The sequence below is a fragment of the Gopherus evgoodei genome, chromosome 2, assembly GCF_007399415.2.
Source record: "Gopherus evgoodei ecotype Sinaloan lineage chromosome 2, rGopEvg1_v1.p, whole genome shotgun sequence".
Taxonomy (NCBI): Eukaryota; Metazoa; Chordata; order Testudines; family Testudinidae; genus Gopherus; species Gopherus evgoodei.
Window position 1 is genome coordinate 205,113,307 of NC_044323.1, and position 19,093 is coordinate 205,132,399.

At 39.7% G+C, this 19,093-nt stretch overlaps 1 protein-coding gene across 1 annotated transcript in view; it reads left to right on the forward strand.

Moving 5' to 3' along the window:
* The window catches only part of PIEZO2 (piezo type mechanosensitive ion channel component 2), a 496,400-nt gene that overhangs the window by 393,271 nt on the left and 84,036 nt on the right, over positions 1–19,093 (forward strand). The window contains exons 23-25 of the mRNA XM_030549442.1: positions 10,075–10,279; positions 10,410–10,511; positions 11,077–11,242. Of these exons, the coding sequence (XP_030405302.1) occupies positions 10,075–10,279; positions 10,410–10,511; positions 11,077–11,242 (473 nt within the window). The remainder of the gene's footprint in view (positions 1–10,074; positions 10,280–10,409; positions 10,512–11,076; positions 11,243–19,093) is intronic.

The window sequence follows — 19,093 nt, forward strand, 5'->3', positions numbered from 1 at the left end:
CAGTCTCTTAGGATGAGAACAGCTACTGTTACCTACAGTATGCTTACAAAATGAAAAAAAAAACCCTCCGGCTTCTACTAGAGGAAAGCCCTTTACAAAGCTAGTAATGGATGTGAATTCTTGAAGAAATAATGCTTTTTTTTTCCTTTTGTATTGTATGCTTTTAAGGTTATTCATTTCAGTAAGTTCTCTGCTTCGTTGTTCATGAACAGCTTTAGTGTCACATTTTGCAATTTTGAATGAGGAATAGCTAACTGATTCTAAATGAATATAAAAATGCCGAAGCGTGGTGGTGGGTGAGGTTAAGGTGTTATCCTGGATATCTTTGGCTAAGACATAAATAATGTCTGTAATACAGTTATGAACATGAACTCTGCATGACTTAGATTAGCAAGAGAAATAACACATCAGAGACAGGAAACTGAAGGAAGAGTGTTTAGAATAGAGGAAAATCAGATTGTCTGGAAATTGCCTTACATTAATTTGAGCAACTACTGTTACCATTATATGTAGGCCTCTGGAACAGAAATAAAGACTTGCAATGAGACCTGATCAAAGAAAAATGCCAGTTTATATGCTTTAAGAAGCCTAAACTCAGTTCATGCAGCACCAGAGGATCAGAAACCACTCATTTCCCTGGCTGGGGGATTCCATCTGCATAGAAGACTCCACGGTGGGCGTAGCCCTGACATGCCCAGCTCCTGTGCTCTTTCTGTGCAGGCAAGAGTATGATTGGAATATGCAGCACTCTGGCTTATCGCCAGCTGATGTAAGTTCCCTTGGGAACACTGGCCAGCTGTTGAAAGTTAACCTACACTGGGGCAGAGCCAAGAATCAGGGAGCAGTAACTGACTCCCTGGAAGCCTCCACTCTGTGCTGCGCTGAATGGATCTTGGCAGCAGCACAGTAAATATCTGTGACTGGATGTGAGGTACTTTTAAGTTACATACACATATTGTGTGTATGTATGTGCATGTGTGTGTGCACATGCACACCAAAAAGCTATATCATAACGTTGCACTGTTAAGCACTCAAGTGTCTGGAATCGCCAGCATTATTTTAGCAGAGTAAGGCATACAGTCTTGTGCCATATATTATTATGGGTATGCCAGATATAGCTCATGACAGTAATTTGCATGCCCTGCTTCATTCACCTGGCACCTTCTGAGTGGTGTTTTCCAGTATGGTAAAAAAAAATGGCACAATGTAACATTTATTCTTTGAGAAATAGTAAGTGATCATGTCATTAAAGACCATCTTAATACATACATATGCATATAGAAACATACTTGCAAGGGATATATTTTGAAGGAAAGAAGAAGAAAACAAAATCAATAATCTGGCATTATATGGCCAGACCCCCAAAAAGGCAGAATTTCACTCAAAATATGCACTCAGTAGGCAGTTCTTTTTCTTTTTAAATAAAAATAAAGATCAGAAAACTTGACATCGTTGTCTAAGGAGCCCTGAAATTCCCCTGCATCTTTGGCCAATGTAGTCAGCCACATCCAATTTTTCATGTTTCCATCTCCAGTACTAACTGTGCAACCATTCTTAGTGTGTTAGGTCCTCATTCGTCTACATTTTACTAACCCAATCTTCAGACTTAATGATTCTCATTTTAAAAAAGTGGTCTCACTCTACTTCTCATCAAATAGCATTGTGAGCTAGTGAGTCTCAGATTACTAATGCTAGATCCTGCAAAGTGATCTGGCTGGCAAACTCTTTTCCAAGAAGCAGTCCAGTTGACTTCAGTGATACGGGCATATGGGTCCACATCCATGGATCAACTTGCAGGATCAGGTCCTAAGACTATATTGTTTTTATAATACATATGTACTACATCATATATTGGTACCTTATAATGTATTATTACAGTTAATTAAAACTAAATTATTACTAGTATTACCAGATAACTTGCGTCCAAGAATTTTCAAAGAGCTGGCTGAAGAGCTCACTGGATATTTAAAGCTGATTTTCAATAAGTTCTAGAAGACTGGAAGAATGCTAATGTTGTGCCAATTTTTAAAAAGGTAAATGGGATGATCCAGGTAATTATATGCCTGTCAGCCTGACTTCGATCTCTAGAAAGATAATGAAGCAGCTAATATGGGACTCAGTTAATAAAGGAGGGTAATGTAACTAATGCAAATCCACATGGGTTTATGGAAAATAGTTCCTTTCAAATTAACTGGATATCTTTTTTGATGAGATTACAAATTTGGTTGATAAAGGTAATAATGTTGATATAATAGACTTAGACCTCTGTATGGCTTTTGACTTGGTACCACATGACATTTTGATTAAAAAAACTAGAACAATATAATATTAACATGGCATACATTAAATAGATTAGGAACTGGCTAACTGATAAATGGGGAATTTTCATCAAGCAGGTATGTTTTCAGTGGAGTCTCATACCAGTTGGTTATTGGGCCTGTGGTAGTTATCATTTTTAACAATGACTTGGAAGAAAACAAAATTATTACTGATAAAGTTTTTAGATGACACCGAAATTGGGGGAGTATTATTAATGAAGACAGGTCTCTGCTTCAGATCTAGATCACTGGTAAACTGGGTGCAAGCAAACAATATGCGTTTTAATTCAACAAAATGTATACATCTAGGAACAAAGAACGTTGACCATACTTACAGGATAAGGGACTCTCTAGCAGTGACTCTGAAAAAGACTTAGGGGTCATAGAGGATATTCAGGTAAACGGGAGCTCCCAGTGTAATGGTGTGGCGGCCAAAAGAATTAACGTGATCCTTGGCTGCATAAACAGTGGAATCTCAAGTAAGAGTAGAGAGGTTATTTTACCTCTGTTTTTGGCACTGATGCGTCTGCTGCTGAAAAACCGTGTCCAGTTCTAGTGCTTACAGTTCAAGAAGGATGTTAATAAATTGGAGAAGGTTCAGAGAAGAGCCGTAAGAATGGTTGAAAGATTAGAAAACATGCCTTACAGTGATAGAATCAAATAACTCAGTCTATTTAGCTTAACAAACAGAAGGGTAAGGCGTGATTTAATTACAGTCTGTAATCTACATGAAGGAACAAATATTTAATAATAGGCTCTTCAGCCAAGAGGAGAAAGATATTATAGGATCCAATGACTGGAAGTAGTAGCTAAACAAATTTCAGACTGGGAATAAGGCACAATTTTTTAATGGTGAGGGCACTTAACCACTGGAACAATTTACTAAGGGTTGTGGTGGATTCTCCATCAGTGATAATTTTTTAAATCAAGATTGGATGTTTTGCTAAACGATCTGCTCTGGGAATTATTTTGGGAAGTTCTATGACTTTTGTTATATGGGTGGTCTGACAAGATTATCACAGTGGTCCCTTCTGGTCTTGGAATCTATGAATTACGCTGGTGCCTAGAGCCCAGCTCGCAAGGCACTGTGGCAACATAGAATAAGAGAGAATCCTTGTCCCAAAGATTGTACAGACTAAATAGACAAGACAGTCAAAAGTCCCCGGGAAAGGGATAGAACACACAGGCAGAGAGAACAGAGTGATGGTTGGCAAACGTCATGTTAGTGCCATGATTTATTTTCCATTTTTTTGTTTTGTTGTTGTTTTGGAATTAAACTCCTTTGTGTGAGGTTTAGTTAGGAGAGTATTTGCTAGCTGGAAAAATAAAGGAAAGGAGAGGGAACATTGAAGGGAGAGGGAACTGTAAAGGGAACAGAGCCATGAAGAAGGAAGGAAGAAAGGAAGGGGAGAGCAGCCTGAAGAGCAGGTGGAGTGAAGTCGAAGTGAAGAGACTAAGGAAGGAGACAGGAAGGGGTAGGAGCAAACAGCCAAACAGTACAGGGCAGAGAATGTTCAGAGTGAAAACTGTGGACAGCCTTGTGGTGACATTATTGCTGTCTGACAGGCCCTGTTTTAGCTGCTTCTGTCACCTTCTGTCTCTGTCTGGCTCCTCCCTTCAATTTTTTCCTTTGTTCCCCAAGGATATGGAGCCTAATGGTGCCCAAGTGGGGGTCACTTCCACATAATGCTGGACCTCAGGAGAACCGGAAGCTTACCTCTGACTGGCCCCATCTTTCCCCTTTCTTTTCCTGGGTGCCACACTACCTGCTTTAAACTGCTCCTGCTGGCTTACGTCTGTGACTGGCTCCTCCCTGCAAATTACATTTGTCAAGATAAATGAGCAAAGTACATCTGTGATGCTACCTCTGTGTTTATCAAGTCCTTCATTTATTGATAAGCAAAATGTAGTATTCTCTGATGTAGTGTGTTACGAGTATGAAACAGAGCAGTGCTAATGTTAAGTGTACAATGAAGGTAACTATAAGTTGTATTTCAAGCAAAACTCTGCAGGGAAGTTTTGCAGACTCTGCAAAATTCTTCAAATAGCTCTATTACAGTATATTGCTCTTCCCAGAGGCCTATAAACATCTGTGAGACTTGTGAACATGTTTTTAACCATCTCGGTGGCATATTCAGCTTTTAGAAAGCAGTGTTTGGCCCTATGCTAGCATCAGGCAGTCTTTTCCATTTCCACATTGTGACTCTCAGCAATATAATTTTCAGGGTTGGAATGTGATTCTGCTCAAAGCTGACATAAAGGTTTGCTAGGAAGAAATATCCTCTGTGAATTACTTTCATGTTTACACTTTTCTGAACAAACTAGAACCATATGCATAAATATAATCAAACTAAACTGTTTTAGTTCTACAGGATCAACGGGTGGATTAAGGCAGGGATCCATGGATTCACAGATCCAGGTCCTGAGTCTGCAGGGGCCAATGGATGCACAGTCAGTGCCATAAGTACTTTTGTAGTGGATAGCCTATGATTTGTTATTGGGGAAGGCCCCATTTAGTCTTAATCCACCATTGAAAGTCAGAGCTGATTTTACTCACCTTTATGTCTCTTGTTTTGAGGCTGAGCGGAAAAAATCCTGTCTTATTATTTTCTGTTGAAGAGGGAAGTAACAAAGGAAAAGACAGTTTTTCAGTGACTCCATCGGCTTTGTCTTTGCAGATTTAAAGAATAAGTGGCATCTGGTGATTGACCGCCTCACGGTGCTATTCTTGAAATTCCTGGAATATTTTCATAAACTGCAAGTTTTTGTGTGGTGGCTTTTGGAGCTGCATATTATCAAAATTGTTTCTTCATACATCATCTGGGTCACAGTGAAAGAGGCAAGTAAAACCTGTGCTGACAAAATCCCATCCTTCTCTTGATGCTTCTTGGCTCCACAGCAGTGGGCCAAACCTCGTTCCAACCTACTTCTTAGGCACCGGCTTAACTGGGTGACCATGATCCATTTGGGCTCTCCAGATGCTGGTGCCTAATCAAATCCTAAAGTCCCATCTTCACTTAAAGTCATCAGTTGGGAATGGGGACTCCTGTCACCCAGAAAACCTCCAGTCCTCTCCACCAATGAAGATACTAGGGTTTTTGTTTAATTTTTTGGGGAGCCAAAGTCATACTCCGTCTGTCTTTCTCCCTCCCACCAGCATCCCCTTCAGATGAGGAGAACTCTAGTGTGCATAGAAAATCATTTATGCAAGTCCCCTACCACAAAAATCAGCCTTTCTACCACCCCCAGCACACCAATGTGTACACTTCGTTGCTGCAAAAAAAGCAGGGCCACAGGTTTGGCCCTTTTTATTTAAAACCATACTTGTAGAGTGGGCATGCCACTGTGTGGGCTAGTGGTGCTAATAGTATTTTGAAGTTAGAATTGTTTTCATCCTAATTGATTGCTACATTTCCTGCCAGCCACTAAGTGCTGTTGAGTTTGTGACATCCATGCCTAGCATCACAGTGAGAGCTGTTTTAAATTTTTATTTCATTACTTTTCTTAGATCTTGTTTTTGGCCCTTGTTTTGAAGGATTTTTCAATGACGTGTGTGTGTGAGGTATTCTAGGTATAAAAGGTCACGTTAAGGTGCCTGGTCATCTGGCTGCTCTGTGTAATTTCTGTTTTGTGTTTTCAGGTGTCTCTGTTTAACTTTGTGTTTTTGATTGCCTGGGCTCTTGCTTTGCCATATGCTCAATTCCGCCCATTGGCATCAAGTGTCTGCACTGTTTGGACATGTGTGATTATCGTCTGCAAAATGTTATATCAGCTCACATCTATTGACCCTAGCACCTTTTCCAGTAACTGTACAATGGTGAGTAGTAGTGCATATTAAGAGTTTAATTGCTAGGTACTTCAGTGAAAGGACAGAGCCAAAGGAAGCATGTGAAGTGTTCAAAGCTGCGGTTCAGCTGATGTGTTTCTGCTGAGCCATCATGATTCCTGCCCCCAGTGGCTCCAAAGAGACTCTAACTAAAGAACTTATCATTGTTTGCATTTTAGCCTACAGAAAATGAAACTGACATAGGCAGTGAAGAACTGAAGACATCGCTTCTCTACAGCGCACCCATTGATCCTACAGAGTGGGTTGGATTAAGGAAGTCTTATCCCCTGCTTGTATACTTAAGGGTAACTGCTCTACATTTTTCTGTGTTTAGACCGACTGTCTCTTATTCCCTGATGAACTTTTCAATGTCCTTGAAATGGATCATGTGCCACACACAAAATACATCATTCCATGAATTGTGAGCTATGGGCAATGGAGAAAAAAAAAGTGGTGTATGGGTAGGAGGCAAGTGTCCTGTTATGTATGATTCCTACAGCCCTAACTCAAGAAAATTCCATGCAACAATTCAGATAAAATGCACATAGAACCATATCTGTCTTGCTCTACTATGGATTAAAAGGATAGCAAGAAATTTGGCTGACAGGATTTTAAGAAGTAAAACATACATCCATTTCAGATATTATAAGAACTAAGATAAACGTTTGATCTGGATAATTATGTCTGACTGGCAGCACATTTCTCCTGCAATTGTTTTTTAACACTTTTATTCTTAAGAAACAACTTGGAAAAAATGTTGGGTTTTTTGAGGGGAGGTTAGGATGGTGGGAGGGGAAACAGCAATAATCCTGTGTTTTTATTCTAGTTTTTGTTTTGTTTAATGCAGGCAGGGTGTGTTTTGTTACTTTCATTTGGATTAAACATTTCTTAGTTTTACTCTACGTCAGCACCCGAAGGCTATCCTGCATGACTCCCATAGAATTAGAGAGAGTCTGAAGTCCTTTACTTATGATTTAGGATAAAGTGCTCTGCATGGAAAATGGCTGAAAAAATCATGGTTGAGTCACTGCAAACTTAGATTATATCACAAGTTTAATTATCATTTGTGACTCATCCTGAATTAAAAAAAAAACAATCAGTGACTTACTTCACCTACCTGTATGGTACCTTCATTGGTCTTCAGATTTACATTCATGCAGAACACAGTGTTCGGATTTGTTGAAGTTAGAACGACACCCTTCTCTAGAGTGTAACTTTCTCCGTGCTGACCCAGCCCAGTTCAGGTTCTCTGCTTCTTATCTTCACGTGATTCCAGCAAGATAAGGCCAAAATAGGGGACAGATGCACAGTTTCTGGTCTTTTATCACATAAAAGAGCTGTCTGACAGTACTTAATCGTGCTGCTGTTCCCTGTTGCACCAACAGAGGCAAAGTGAACAGCCCATGTAAAATAGGGTTATGAAAACAACACCAAAAGGACACTATCAAGCACTTCCATTGTTTTGCTGGTGAGAACAGAAGTCAGTGGCATTGCAGATATTAAAGTATGAATTCAGAAGCTCAGTTATCATGACACCGGCAGTGAGGAAGAATGGGTCTCTCTACCTCCTCCGGAGGGAGGAACAGAAATTGTGGAACTGGTAAACCCTTGATGCATTTTATTGCTCAAGTAAGCTTCCCATTTTTAAATTAAATCCCCAAACGTTTTGTTGTTACAGCAATATAAAACAAGAACGTCAACTAGAACATTCATTGATTATGCTTCTCAGAAAAAATTTCCAACTCCTCATATTTCAGTTTTGATTGTATCTTCTTTGTATTGCTTCTTTGTAGAATAACTTACTGATGCTGGCTATTCTGGCCTTTGAAGTTACAATATACCGGCATCAGGAGTACTATAGATGTCGAAATAATCTTACTGTACCTGTGACTAAAACCATTTTCCATGATATTACAAGATTACATTTGGATGATGGACTTGTAAACTGTGCCAAGTATTTCATAAACTACTTCTTCTACAAGTTTGGGTTGGAGGTAAATAACATATTCATGTTATTAAGACAATGATTCCCAACCTTGTGTTTTGTTTTGTTGGTCGTTTTGATTCATTGGTTAGAAATGTACTGACAACATGCTGCTTCCTCATCCGCTACTCTCACCAGGGCCAGAGTTGTCTAGGCACAGTTACCACCATCTCTTCCCCCTCTCCATCTTCCCCACCCCATGCTTTTTCTCTTGTTTTTCTCTCGTTTCTTTTCAATATACTTTGTTTCTCATTCCTGTGCTCTGTTTCTAATTCACCAGAAGAGAAGGCTGTGTGCTATTCAGGGAGGGATTGGCAAGGGGCATCCACTGATGTCACCTACAATTGAGTTGAGTACCACGGGAGCAGAGAAGAAAAGCTGCAGCTGGCAGGCTACCATCTATGGCTAAGTACATATTAGCTGTTCTTGCTCCTGCTGCACTCAGGTCTGTTGCAGGAGCTGGGAAAAGTAATAAGTCCTTCTTTATTTTAGTATTATTTATATTATGGTAGATCCAAGAAGCTTGGTCCCCCACTGTGCTTCTTGGCTTCAAGAGCTTACTACTTAAATAGACAAGACAGACCAAGCATGGGCAGGGAAAGATACAGACAGGGGAAGTGATTTTCCCAAGGTCATGTGGCAGGTCAGTGGCAGATCTAAGTCCCAGGCCAATGCTGTATTCCATGTATGATGTTGCTCTGCTTTGTCAGCAGCAGCATGGGCAAAGTGGTAGGGCAGATTTGAGGTTAGACAACCCTCCGTGCTCTTTCTGTATCTCTTGTTCGACCTGCATCTCTGTCTAACTCCCGCCATCCCTCTGCCCTCCCTCTCCTCCTAGTCTGGCATCAACTCATACAGACAAAACAAAATTTAATCCATCTTGAAACTAAAGTAATGCTGAGTAAATACCTCATAAAACACTTTTAAGTATTTGTTTGAATAGAACTGTGAATTTGCTTCAGCTATGTTCATACACCTTTTGTGTTCAATTTTCATTAATATTCAAATTAAGAAAATTAGAATAGTGGAAAGAAAGTTTGTGTAAAAGGCAGGTTTTAAGCAAACTTTAGAGAATACCTGCAGAAAGCAAGCTTTCAGCTCATATACATAAATATTTGCAGTGGAAACCCAATTATAAGTTACTGTATGCTTATGAGTCTAATCAGAACTAACCAACATCTCTCTCAAATTCCAAATAGTCAATGTAATAATGGTTAACAAGCCATCCTTGAGAGCAATTTACCAAAATTAGTTAGCCACAAAAATTGAGACCATCGCTGTGTGTGAGCAGTTCCTGGAGAGAGAAATGATGAAATTCATTGACTAAATGATTCACTATTCACTGAGTTCTAAAACAAAGTGTTGCATCACAGCATCGCCTAAAGGCACTGTTTTAAGTGCAACCAGGGAGTAGAAACTACCCTGGGAAAAAGAGCTTCAAAAATAATGCTGAAATAAACCACTTCAGAACAATTGAGCTGTTTGTCTATAGTAAACAAAAGTTACATTGTTTGAATGCTTATTCTTTTTAAGTGGTTCCCACCTGAGGATGCCCTCCAGTTATTATTTTTCTTTATGAGTTCATTCTTCTAACATCTGTACGTAGTATCAAAATATATGTCTATGTGACATGCTTTGCTTGGCAACAATTAAGCATTTCCAATCTAGGCTATCCATGACAATGTTCTGGCCATTTTATATCTCTTTAGTAGCATGAAATGGAAACTTGCTTTACAGTTGTATTGAGATAGTCAGTGTCGATAGAAAATTACACAAAGTGTGGGGTGCTGGAGGGCTGTTAACCATGTCAGAGGCTTAGTATGTGAAGAGCTATACTCAGCTACATCAAGTTTCCAAGAATCAGATTGAAAGGCTGATTTGTTATATCTGCCCTGACCATCTCAGGGGTTGTAAATGCTGCATATGTTTCTTTACTTCTTCCACAGACCTGTTTCCTACTGTCAGTTAATGTAATTGGTCAACGAATGGATTTCTTTGCCATGATTCATGCCTTCTGGTTAATTGCTGTATTATATCGACGTAGAAGAAAAGCTATTGCAGAGATTTGGCCAAAGTACTGCTGTTTTCTGGCATGCACCATTATATTCCAGTACTTCATTTGTATTGGCATTCCACCTGCTCCTTGTAAAGGTAGGGTCACTTACCTTTTAAGGCCATTTGTTCTTACAGGAAACTGCTGTAAAATTGACTGATTTTTTTTTAAATGAAGTAATTGTTATAAACTATTGATTACATTTTTGCCTGCTTCCTTTTGTTGTAGACTATCCATGGAGAAGCCCTAATGCCAACTTCAACTCCAACATCATAAAGTGGTTATACTTTCCAGACTTCATTGAAAGACCAAATCCTATTTTTCTTGTCTGTAAGTATTTTAACACAGAGCTGTGAAAATTGTTTACTTTTCTTTGGTTTCAAATCATGCAAAAGTATAATACAAAGCTTTTATTTGTTTTAAAGAAGCAACTTGGCATATTCTACAGGGCATTATTATTATATTTCTTACCATAACACCTAGAGGCCCTATTCATGGACCAAGACCCCATTGCACTAGGCAATATACCAACACAGTGCACTGAACAGTAATTGTGTTTTTATAAAAGCAGTGCATTTAAATGTTCAGTAATTTATGCAACTGGTACATTTTTGTTTAATAAAGCTGAATAAAAAGTGATGAATTCTGTTTCCTCCCTTTAATCTCCTTCTCAGAAAAAAATCATGGACGTGAAATAATCAGTTGAAAATGAAATGTAGTAATATATGTCAAATTTGCATTACAGTGCATTGTAGATAATGCAGTCTTACGAGGATCATTATAAGAACTACTGTGCTGTGATTAGATTATAGCATATCACCAATAGCATTCAGCATTACACAATAGATCTGAATTAATGGCTGAAGTTCTTACAGTGAAATCTTCATTTTTCCAGACGATTTCATGTTGCTACTCTGTGCATCCTTACAAAGACAAATGTTTGAGGATGAAAATAAGGCTGCTGTGCGAATCATGGCTGGGGACAATGTGGAAATTTGCATGAACCTTGATGCAGCGTCATTTAGCCAGCACAACCCTGTTCCCGACTTCATTCACTGCCGGTAATGCTGGGTCTGGAATATTTTGAAATTACAATGTATCTTCTTTTTAAAGTTCTCCATTTTGAAGGTACCTGTAATATAAGAATGTTGGAATTCTGGCTTCCAACTCTATTGAGATCTGTCTTAAATTTTTCCATTTTACAACATACATCTTGTGCAGCAGTAAGTTATTTATCTTCCATAAGAAATAGCTGGAAAGGGCATATAGTACTACCTAGAAGGCTCTTTCCAACACAAGTGAGCATGTTTCTGAGTATCTCGATGTAGCTGGCCCACTGACGGCCCCAGTGGTGCCATGCGGAAGGTACAGATCAACAACATGGCAGTTGGAATTCAAGGAGGGATTGTGCCTGAAGGAGCAAAATCTTTCCCTGGGTTTCCTGGTGAGTACAGGGTGGTGCACCTGATTTATTCCTTGTCTTCTCTGCCCCATGCACTTGTGCGAGACCAAGTTAGTCTGGCCGTGTCTATGTGTGTCTTTAATACCACAAATGTATTTATTCAGTTAATTACATCTTGCTGCTTTGCTCCAAATTGAAGAAGGTCATACATTATTTAAACAAACAAAAATCTTCTCTAGAAAAGATTATTCTTCACCCAACTCAAATAAGGGTAAAGGGGACATTAGCTGTCTCATATGGAGAGCTGAGGTACTTCCCCTGCATGACACCCCCTTCCCACCCATGCACTTTGGAGGGCTGTTGGGGTGGTGTGGGATAAAAGATGGAGTGGAGCCAGAAACACACTGCTCCAGCCAATATTTGGCTCATGGAGCTGCTCTTATGTAACTATCCCAGCTGTCGAAAATTAGAGCAGCTCATAATCCTGGAGCCATCTTCTCCCTGCTCCTCAGCTGCTGTGTATGTAAGCTCAGCACAGCTGGCCATCTAGCCTGCTGCATTTCTGAAGGGTTGGTACAATATTTACAAGAAAAACTATGGGGGAAACTTCATTAGCGTCTACGTTTTGCCCCCTGGATGTTCATTGTGACTCAGAAAGCATGTTATCAGCAGATAGCTGAGAAGGAGCAGAGTCAAAAGCTGTCTTTCATTGAAAAATTGTTGTTATTTCGTCAGACGCTCATTGTAATTGCAATCCCTTCATAAAATCTTTAAATGGATCCTATTGTTTCTATTGGAAACTGTGGCCAAATCCATGAATAGCTTTGAAGATGAACTCACTGAAATGCATTCAGCTGACATGCTTATTTGGAGATTATAGCACTTGATGCACTCTGCTGCCATTGAGAACAGGCAGCTGCTAACAGGATGAGGCCTGGTGCCACCATCTCCCTACAAGATATTGCACCAAGTGAAGATGATTTCCTGGAGTCTTATCAACAACCAGAAATACCTACAGAAAGTATCTGCCACAGTGGGGCTTAATTGGGAGGAATGAAGGGAAGGGAGTGGCGTTGGCTCCAATACTACAGGAAGAGTATTAAATTCCACTTGTTGCCACAGCTGCTACATCTACTGTAGCTCTGAGCTAATATCTGAGGATGGTGCACAGAAAATGAAGATTATTCCAAGCTGTCATTGAGTCAGGGGTTCTAGGCAAAAGCATCACTGGCAAGAATGCCAGGGGACAGTGAGAACATGTTGTAATTTTCTTGATTTAGTTCAGAAAAATCATTGTGACAAATGTCAATGAGTCTACATTTAAAAGTTCTCTTCAGAAATAAAAGGGCTAAAGACTCACTTTGCTTTTTAAATGACCTCGCTTGGCATCTTTGTTTTTTAATGTCCACAGGAGCCTGATGGACATGCAGATCGCTCCATGGAGTAACTGCCCAATTATACCCTTTCCCCTCACAAAATCAGCCCTTTGCACTGCGGCTCATCAAGCTCTTTCAAATAAATTTCATTTTAGGTTTTTTAGGAACAGCTGTTTTTAGCAGATTTTTTAAAAGTCCTGATTGACTTATTTTTATCTAAATCCAGAATAACTTTTAGAATCCTCAGAAATATGGGAGAAATTGTCTGCTGGCCAAATATGAAGAACCTGCAGCACAAAGAGTGTACTCTGAAGATTTTTGGTTAGGAGGCAAAATGAGGCTTTCATTGGGAAGTAACCTCAATCTTAGCTGGACTGCTGCCTTTCCATAAACTTTAAGACCAAATTCTCCCTTTTGATTCATATGTAAAATTTCTTGGAGTCCTAAATTGCTCTATGTATATTCAAAGGTGGTATTTCGGATGTGATGAGAAAATAGACTCTTATATGGGTAATTACAAGTATACAGACTTTTCATAAAATCTCATGTTTATGGCCTGGCAATGTTGTCGCTGGAAAGTATTGGATATGAAAAAAAGAAAATTTAGAGAAGCAATCTGTTTAATTCTGTTAGGGGTGAACACACACGTTTGTGACTATACTTGTTCTAGTTAAGCATGGAAATTTATGTGCCTTATATATTTAATGCATTTATGTTGCGTAGATCTGTTGTGTAGAGACACATTATGGAGAAAATAAAATGAAAAATAAGGCAGAAAAAGAAGCAAGAAAAATAAACTTGTTAGAAAACTCAAGAACCAAATAAGCAACAGCAATCTAATGACTTCCGCGTTGGTTACTATATTTTACCAGAGTATACACTGTATGGAGACTCTGAGACTAAAATATCAACTGTTTTAGCCATATTTAAAGATTCTGAGTTTTGAATTGTTCATAGACTGGAGTAACAGCATGTTAGTTGGACTGAGAAAACTCTTATATATGTATAATAGAGCCAAGTGTTTTGAGAGGGCTTCAGGTAACCTTGACCCATATCTATTGGCTATGTCTCATCATAGTTTGCAGGAACGAGGGGCATATCTTCCTTTAATCTAAAGTGAGCTAGTGCCTGGTTTTCAGAAGTGTTGAATGTAGCAGTTCTCACTGACTTCAGGAAGACAGTGCATGCTGAAGAGCAAAATGAGGAGATCCTTTTTACTACTATCATTGAGAAATTAGAAGAAGCCTTAAAACTAAACAAAATAGATTTACTTAAATCAATCATAGTCAAAGAAGTGACTGTAAAAATAATAATATCATGCCTGTTTTTCTCCCTATAAGACTTCCATGTAAAATTTGCTCAGTTCACAAGTGAGGGAGATGACTTTTCTAGCTGTCAGTATTGCAAATGCACTCTGAGATCTAAAGATCAAGCTGTGTTCTTCTTCACTGATGTGTCATCACTACTAATAAAGATTCTGAATTGAAATTTAGCTGTGTCAGGGTTCCACCTCCCCCGACACTCTGAACTCTGGGGTACTTCCCCAAGGCACAAATTCCTTTCCTTGTCCTTGGATGGTATTGCTGCCACCGCCAAGAGATTTATACAAAAATTCATGGAAGGGTCACTTTGAATCCTATTCCCCCAAACCCCTTCACCTCCTTTCCTGTGGAGGTTTGAGAATAATATACCAACCAATTGCTTTATCAATGTAAGCACAGACCCAGACCCTTTGGACACTGAAATCAATCAGGTTCTTAAAAGAAGAACTGTGTTTAGAAAGAAAAAAAATAAAAGGATCACACCTGCAAAATCAGGATAGACAATAACTTTACAGGGTAAATAAAAAATTTAAAACACAGAGGATTCCCCTCTGGGCTCAGCTTCACAGTTGCAAAAAACAGGAATAAAACTATCTCTGTAGCATAGAAAAATTCACAAGCTAAAACAAAAGATAACCTAATGCATTTCCTTGCCCTACTTACAATTTCCGTAATTTTAGATGGATTATTGCAGGTATGTTTTCAGGAGATGTTGTACCTGCTTGGCTTCTCTCTCCATCCAGAGAGGGAACAAACAAAGAGAGCTACAACAAATCCTTCCCCTCCTCCCCCAGATTTGAAAGTATCTTCTTTCCTCATTGGTCCTTCTGGTCAGGTGTCAACTAGGTTATTTGAACTGTTTAACCCCTTACAGGTAAAGCAGTCCAGTACAGCTGTCAAGGAGGGATTTTACGCTACTACATACATAAAGGTTGCTACCCTTCCACTTATATTTATGACAAGCTGACAATTTAATCTGAAGCATAACAGAGTCCAGCTCATATTCCTTATAGCTACATTAAACTTGCCATGCTAACTGGAAGTTTTTGAATCTTTTCTAAAGCCTCTTGGCTGACTCCCTAGATACATTCTCTTTTTCCCTCTTTCTGGGTAAGTGTACCTCTAAAGGAAGGAGAGCATCATGGTGGATTGGTTCAGCATGAGCTATCTATTAATAACAAGCATAGTAATGGTCCCTGCCAAGTGGAGCTTGGACCTCCGTGTGTTTCAGGACATTAATTATAATCTGGGATACCTATTTGAATAGCTTAGTTTTGCTGATAGAGTGGAGTTATCTCCTTCCTGCTCATGATCATTTGAGTCTAAGACTCTGGGGACATGATATATTTTCATGGGATCCTACCTCTGATTCTTGGAGAAAAGAACATTCATGACAGAGTGTTGGGCCCTGTGGTCCAACCACCTTTGATTTTAAAAACTAAATCTGTGATTGCAGTGCATTCCTAGAAATGCCCTATATAACTGCATTGAAGGTTTGATCCTGTTCTTCAGCCTGGAATGCTTACACTGACCGTGTGGAGATTGAGCAAGGCAGATACACTGCTGAAGGTTTTTCCAAGGAGTTTAGTGACTGGGTCATACTCAGGGGCACTCAACTTCTATCTCTGATTCCCAGATTTGACATACTTTCCCTCATTCAAATTCCAAAAGAGGTTGAATGTGCATTCCTGTTTCCATGTGCTGTAATGGACCTGTGCTTGAATTTTCACATGCTCACTGAGTCCAATTCAAAACTCAGGGGAATTTTATGTTAATTGGCCTTTTGTTTACCTGTGCTGTGTCCCAGTCCTCCTTTGCTGTATCAGAGAAAGTGTCTTTTTGCATGCAAAGCAAGTTCTGGAATTGTATTGATCTCTCACTCAGAGTTTTATAAAAGTTAATAGTTTCTGTTTTTCTAAAGGTTGTAAGAATAGACAGAAAACCTTCAAGAGTTCAGTATCATTACATGATGCCATTTTTATAATCACTTCTCTTACTATGACTGATTTGTTCAAGACTATATTCCATTAACCAAATGAATACATGCAAAATTATTAAATTCCATTCTGCAGTAGCCAATTTCAGTGATTCGAAGTGCAGAAGCATCTGCTTCTGAAATTTATAAGGTGGCCACCTGTTCATTTCCTCATAACTTCCTCTTGCACTGTGAGATGGATCTGTACTTATTTATTAATGTTTCTTTGCCATTAGATTCTCCAAGAGTAGTTATATATAAGAAGTTCCTTCTCCCCACCCCCTGCCAAAGGCCCAGCTTGTGATATTTGCTAATTGTAATTGTGGCTGGGTGGAATAGGAGGAGGAGGACATACAACAAGGGAAGATTACTCACCAGTAATTCTATTTGTTATAGTCTCTTTTCCCATGCCACAATCTCTCCTGCTCCCCTCAAGAAGTGCTGCTTGGTATAGTTTTTCTTTGATCTTATTATGTGTGTCTTTCTTCTGGAAGTCTTGGTTTTCACTGATCTTTTATCTTCTTACTTCTGGTTGGTAAAGTCACAGGCTTCCTGTTATTGGATTTGCTGTTTAGAAAGGAAGAAGAGAGGACTAGAGAAAAGAGAATTGCTGTTGAGTAATTTTCACTTAATTCCCTTACTTTGTAAGTGTGGGACCAGATTATGCCCAATGTATCAGTATGTGTGTATTTTCTTGAATCCAGAAATGTGTTAGTTGCCTTATAGAACAAATAGCAGACACAGTCCCTGCCCCAAAGAGCTTGCACTCTACATTAGATTTTACAATCTAAATTAAAACTATATTGACTTGAGTGCCTATGTAAACTAGGGACTCGCACCTGCTTAACACCAGGGCTGAATTTGGCCCATGTCCTTTCTGTTGGGGCACTTTACATTTCCAAAGCATTGCATATGAGGTTTTAGTCAAACATCTCTTGTTGCTGTCCATGAAGTGTCACATAGCTGAAATTCTACGTAGCAATCTGAAGATTTTCTTCTGATTTTTCTCCCCCGAGGAGACACTTGACAGTAACTGTTCCAGTAGGCATTGCTAAAAGGCTTTTACTACAGTATGAAAAATCAGAAGAAAGAACTTGTAACCAAACTGATCACTTAACTTTCCTGTTTCTGGGAAAATACTTGAGATCAACAATGACAAATGAACCCAAAGGAAGAGATTTTCTGAAAGTCCACATTTCATTCCACCCCCGGATTTCTCAGGGGATGCACAACTAAGCCTGCAGGAAACCACAAGTGAAGAAATTAAAAAAAACAAAAAAACAAAGCCAAACAATAAAAAGTAGGGACTTTCTAGAGGCAAAGCCAAGATGGCTTGACAGGAGGATCTCTGTTCCCACTGCTTGTGATGTGGGAAAATCCCAGTTTAGAAGAACTCCTGTGCAAGAACCTAGAAATGGACAGAAAAAAAAAGTATGGAGACATGAAAATATTTTAGCTCCTAACGCCAGGACCTAATACCAGCAACTTATACAGAGCTGGCCCTTCTAATGCCTGCAACCAAGGAGACAACAGCAGGTGAAGCAGCAGACCACTCTCATAGGCAGATATAATGCATTCTTTGGAATCCACATATTCTGACTTAGATTAATGAGAGAGGATCTGCAAATCATCATTACAGACTTCAGCTCAGACTTGCATGAAATAAACATTTGGTTGCTAATAAAAAGGGTTTTAACAGCCAGTGCAACTTTGGATTTATAGTCTAAAGCAGGTGGAGACAAGAAAAAAGGAAACCTACTGTACTGATAGAGGAGATGATCTTGAAAAATAGGAGAAGAAAAAATACCATTAAATCTGGGAAAGGCCCTGAAGAGATCTTATGAACTAGGTCCCATTAATTTTCAGGCATATCCTGGAAGAAAACATGGATAATCCAGTAAAAAATAAAGCTTATTTTCAGAAGTGCTAATACAGCTAAAGGCAAAGGGAAAATCAATAAATCAGCATATAAATCAGTTAGCACCGCCAACTGGGCCATTAAAAATCCTGTCAGCCTTGCTACTGGGCTAAGACAGGCTGGTCCCTACCTGTTCTGACACCATGCTGTACCCCAGAAGCGGCCAGCAGCAGGTCCGGCTCCTAGGTGGGGGGGTGGACACAGGGCTCTGCGTGTTGCCCCTACCCTGAGCACTGGCTCCGCACTCCCACTAGCCGGTTCCCAGCCAATGGGAGCTTGTTGGGGGGTGCCTCTGGGTGAGAGCTGTGCGGGGCCGTACCTGCTGCTTCCAGGGTTCAGTGCAGTCCACAGTGCCAGGACAGGCAGGAAGCCTCCCTTAGCAGCACCACTGCACCGCTGACCGGGAGCCACCTGAGGTAAGCCTGCGCCCCAATATCCTGCCCCAGCCCTGAGCCCCTCCCAACCCAGAGCTCCTTCCTGCACCCCAGTCCCCTCACCCTGGCCCCACCCCAGAGCCTGCATGCCCAGCCCAGCTCTTCTTTTTCTCCTCCTTTGGTATAAGAATATTAAGGTGCATTGACCTTTTCACATGTTTAAGAATGAGAAAAAAGCATGCATGCGTATGTAATATGTGCTTTATATTGTTATATAGTCTATTTAATCCATGCATAATTTAAATTTTAAAAAGAGATTATTCCAAAACCAGCCTCCTAATCCAAATACCTCCCAAACTCTGTGGGAACGTTTTGCTCCAGAACTGAAATTTGTTGCAAGCCTCTGTCTGAATGAAAACTTCAGATATACCTGAACTTCGGAGATGTTTGTGTCCAGACAGAACCCTTGAGGCTGATAGCCCAAGTCTGTCAAAAATGTAGAAAAATGCTTTTGATTAGATCTTTTTGAGAGATTTCTTTTCAGC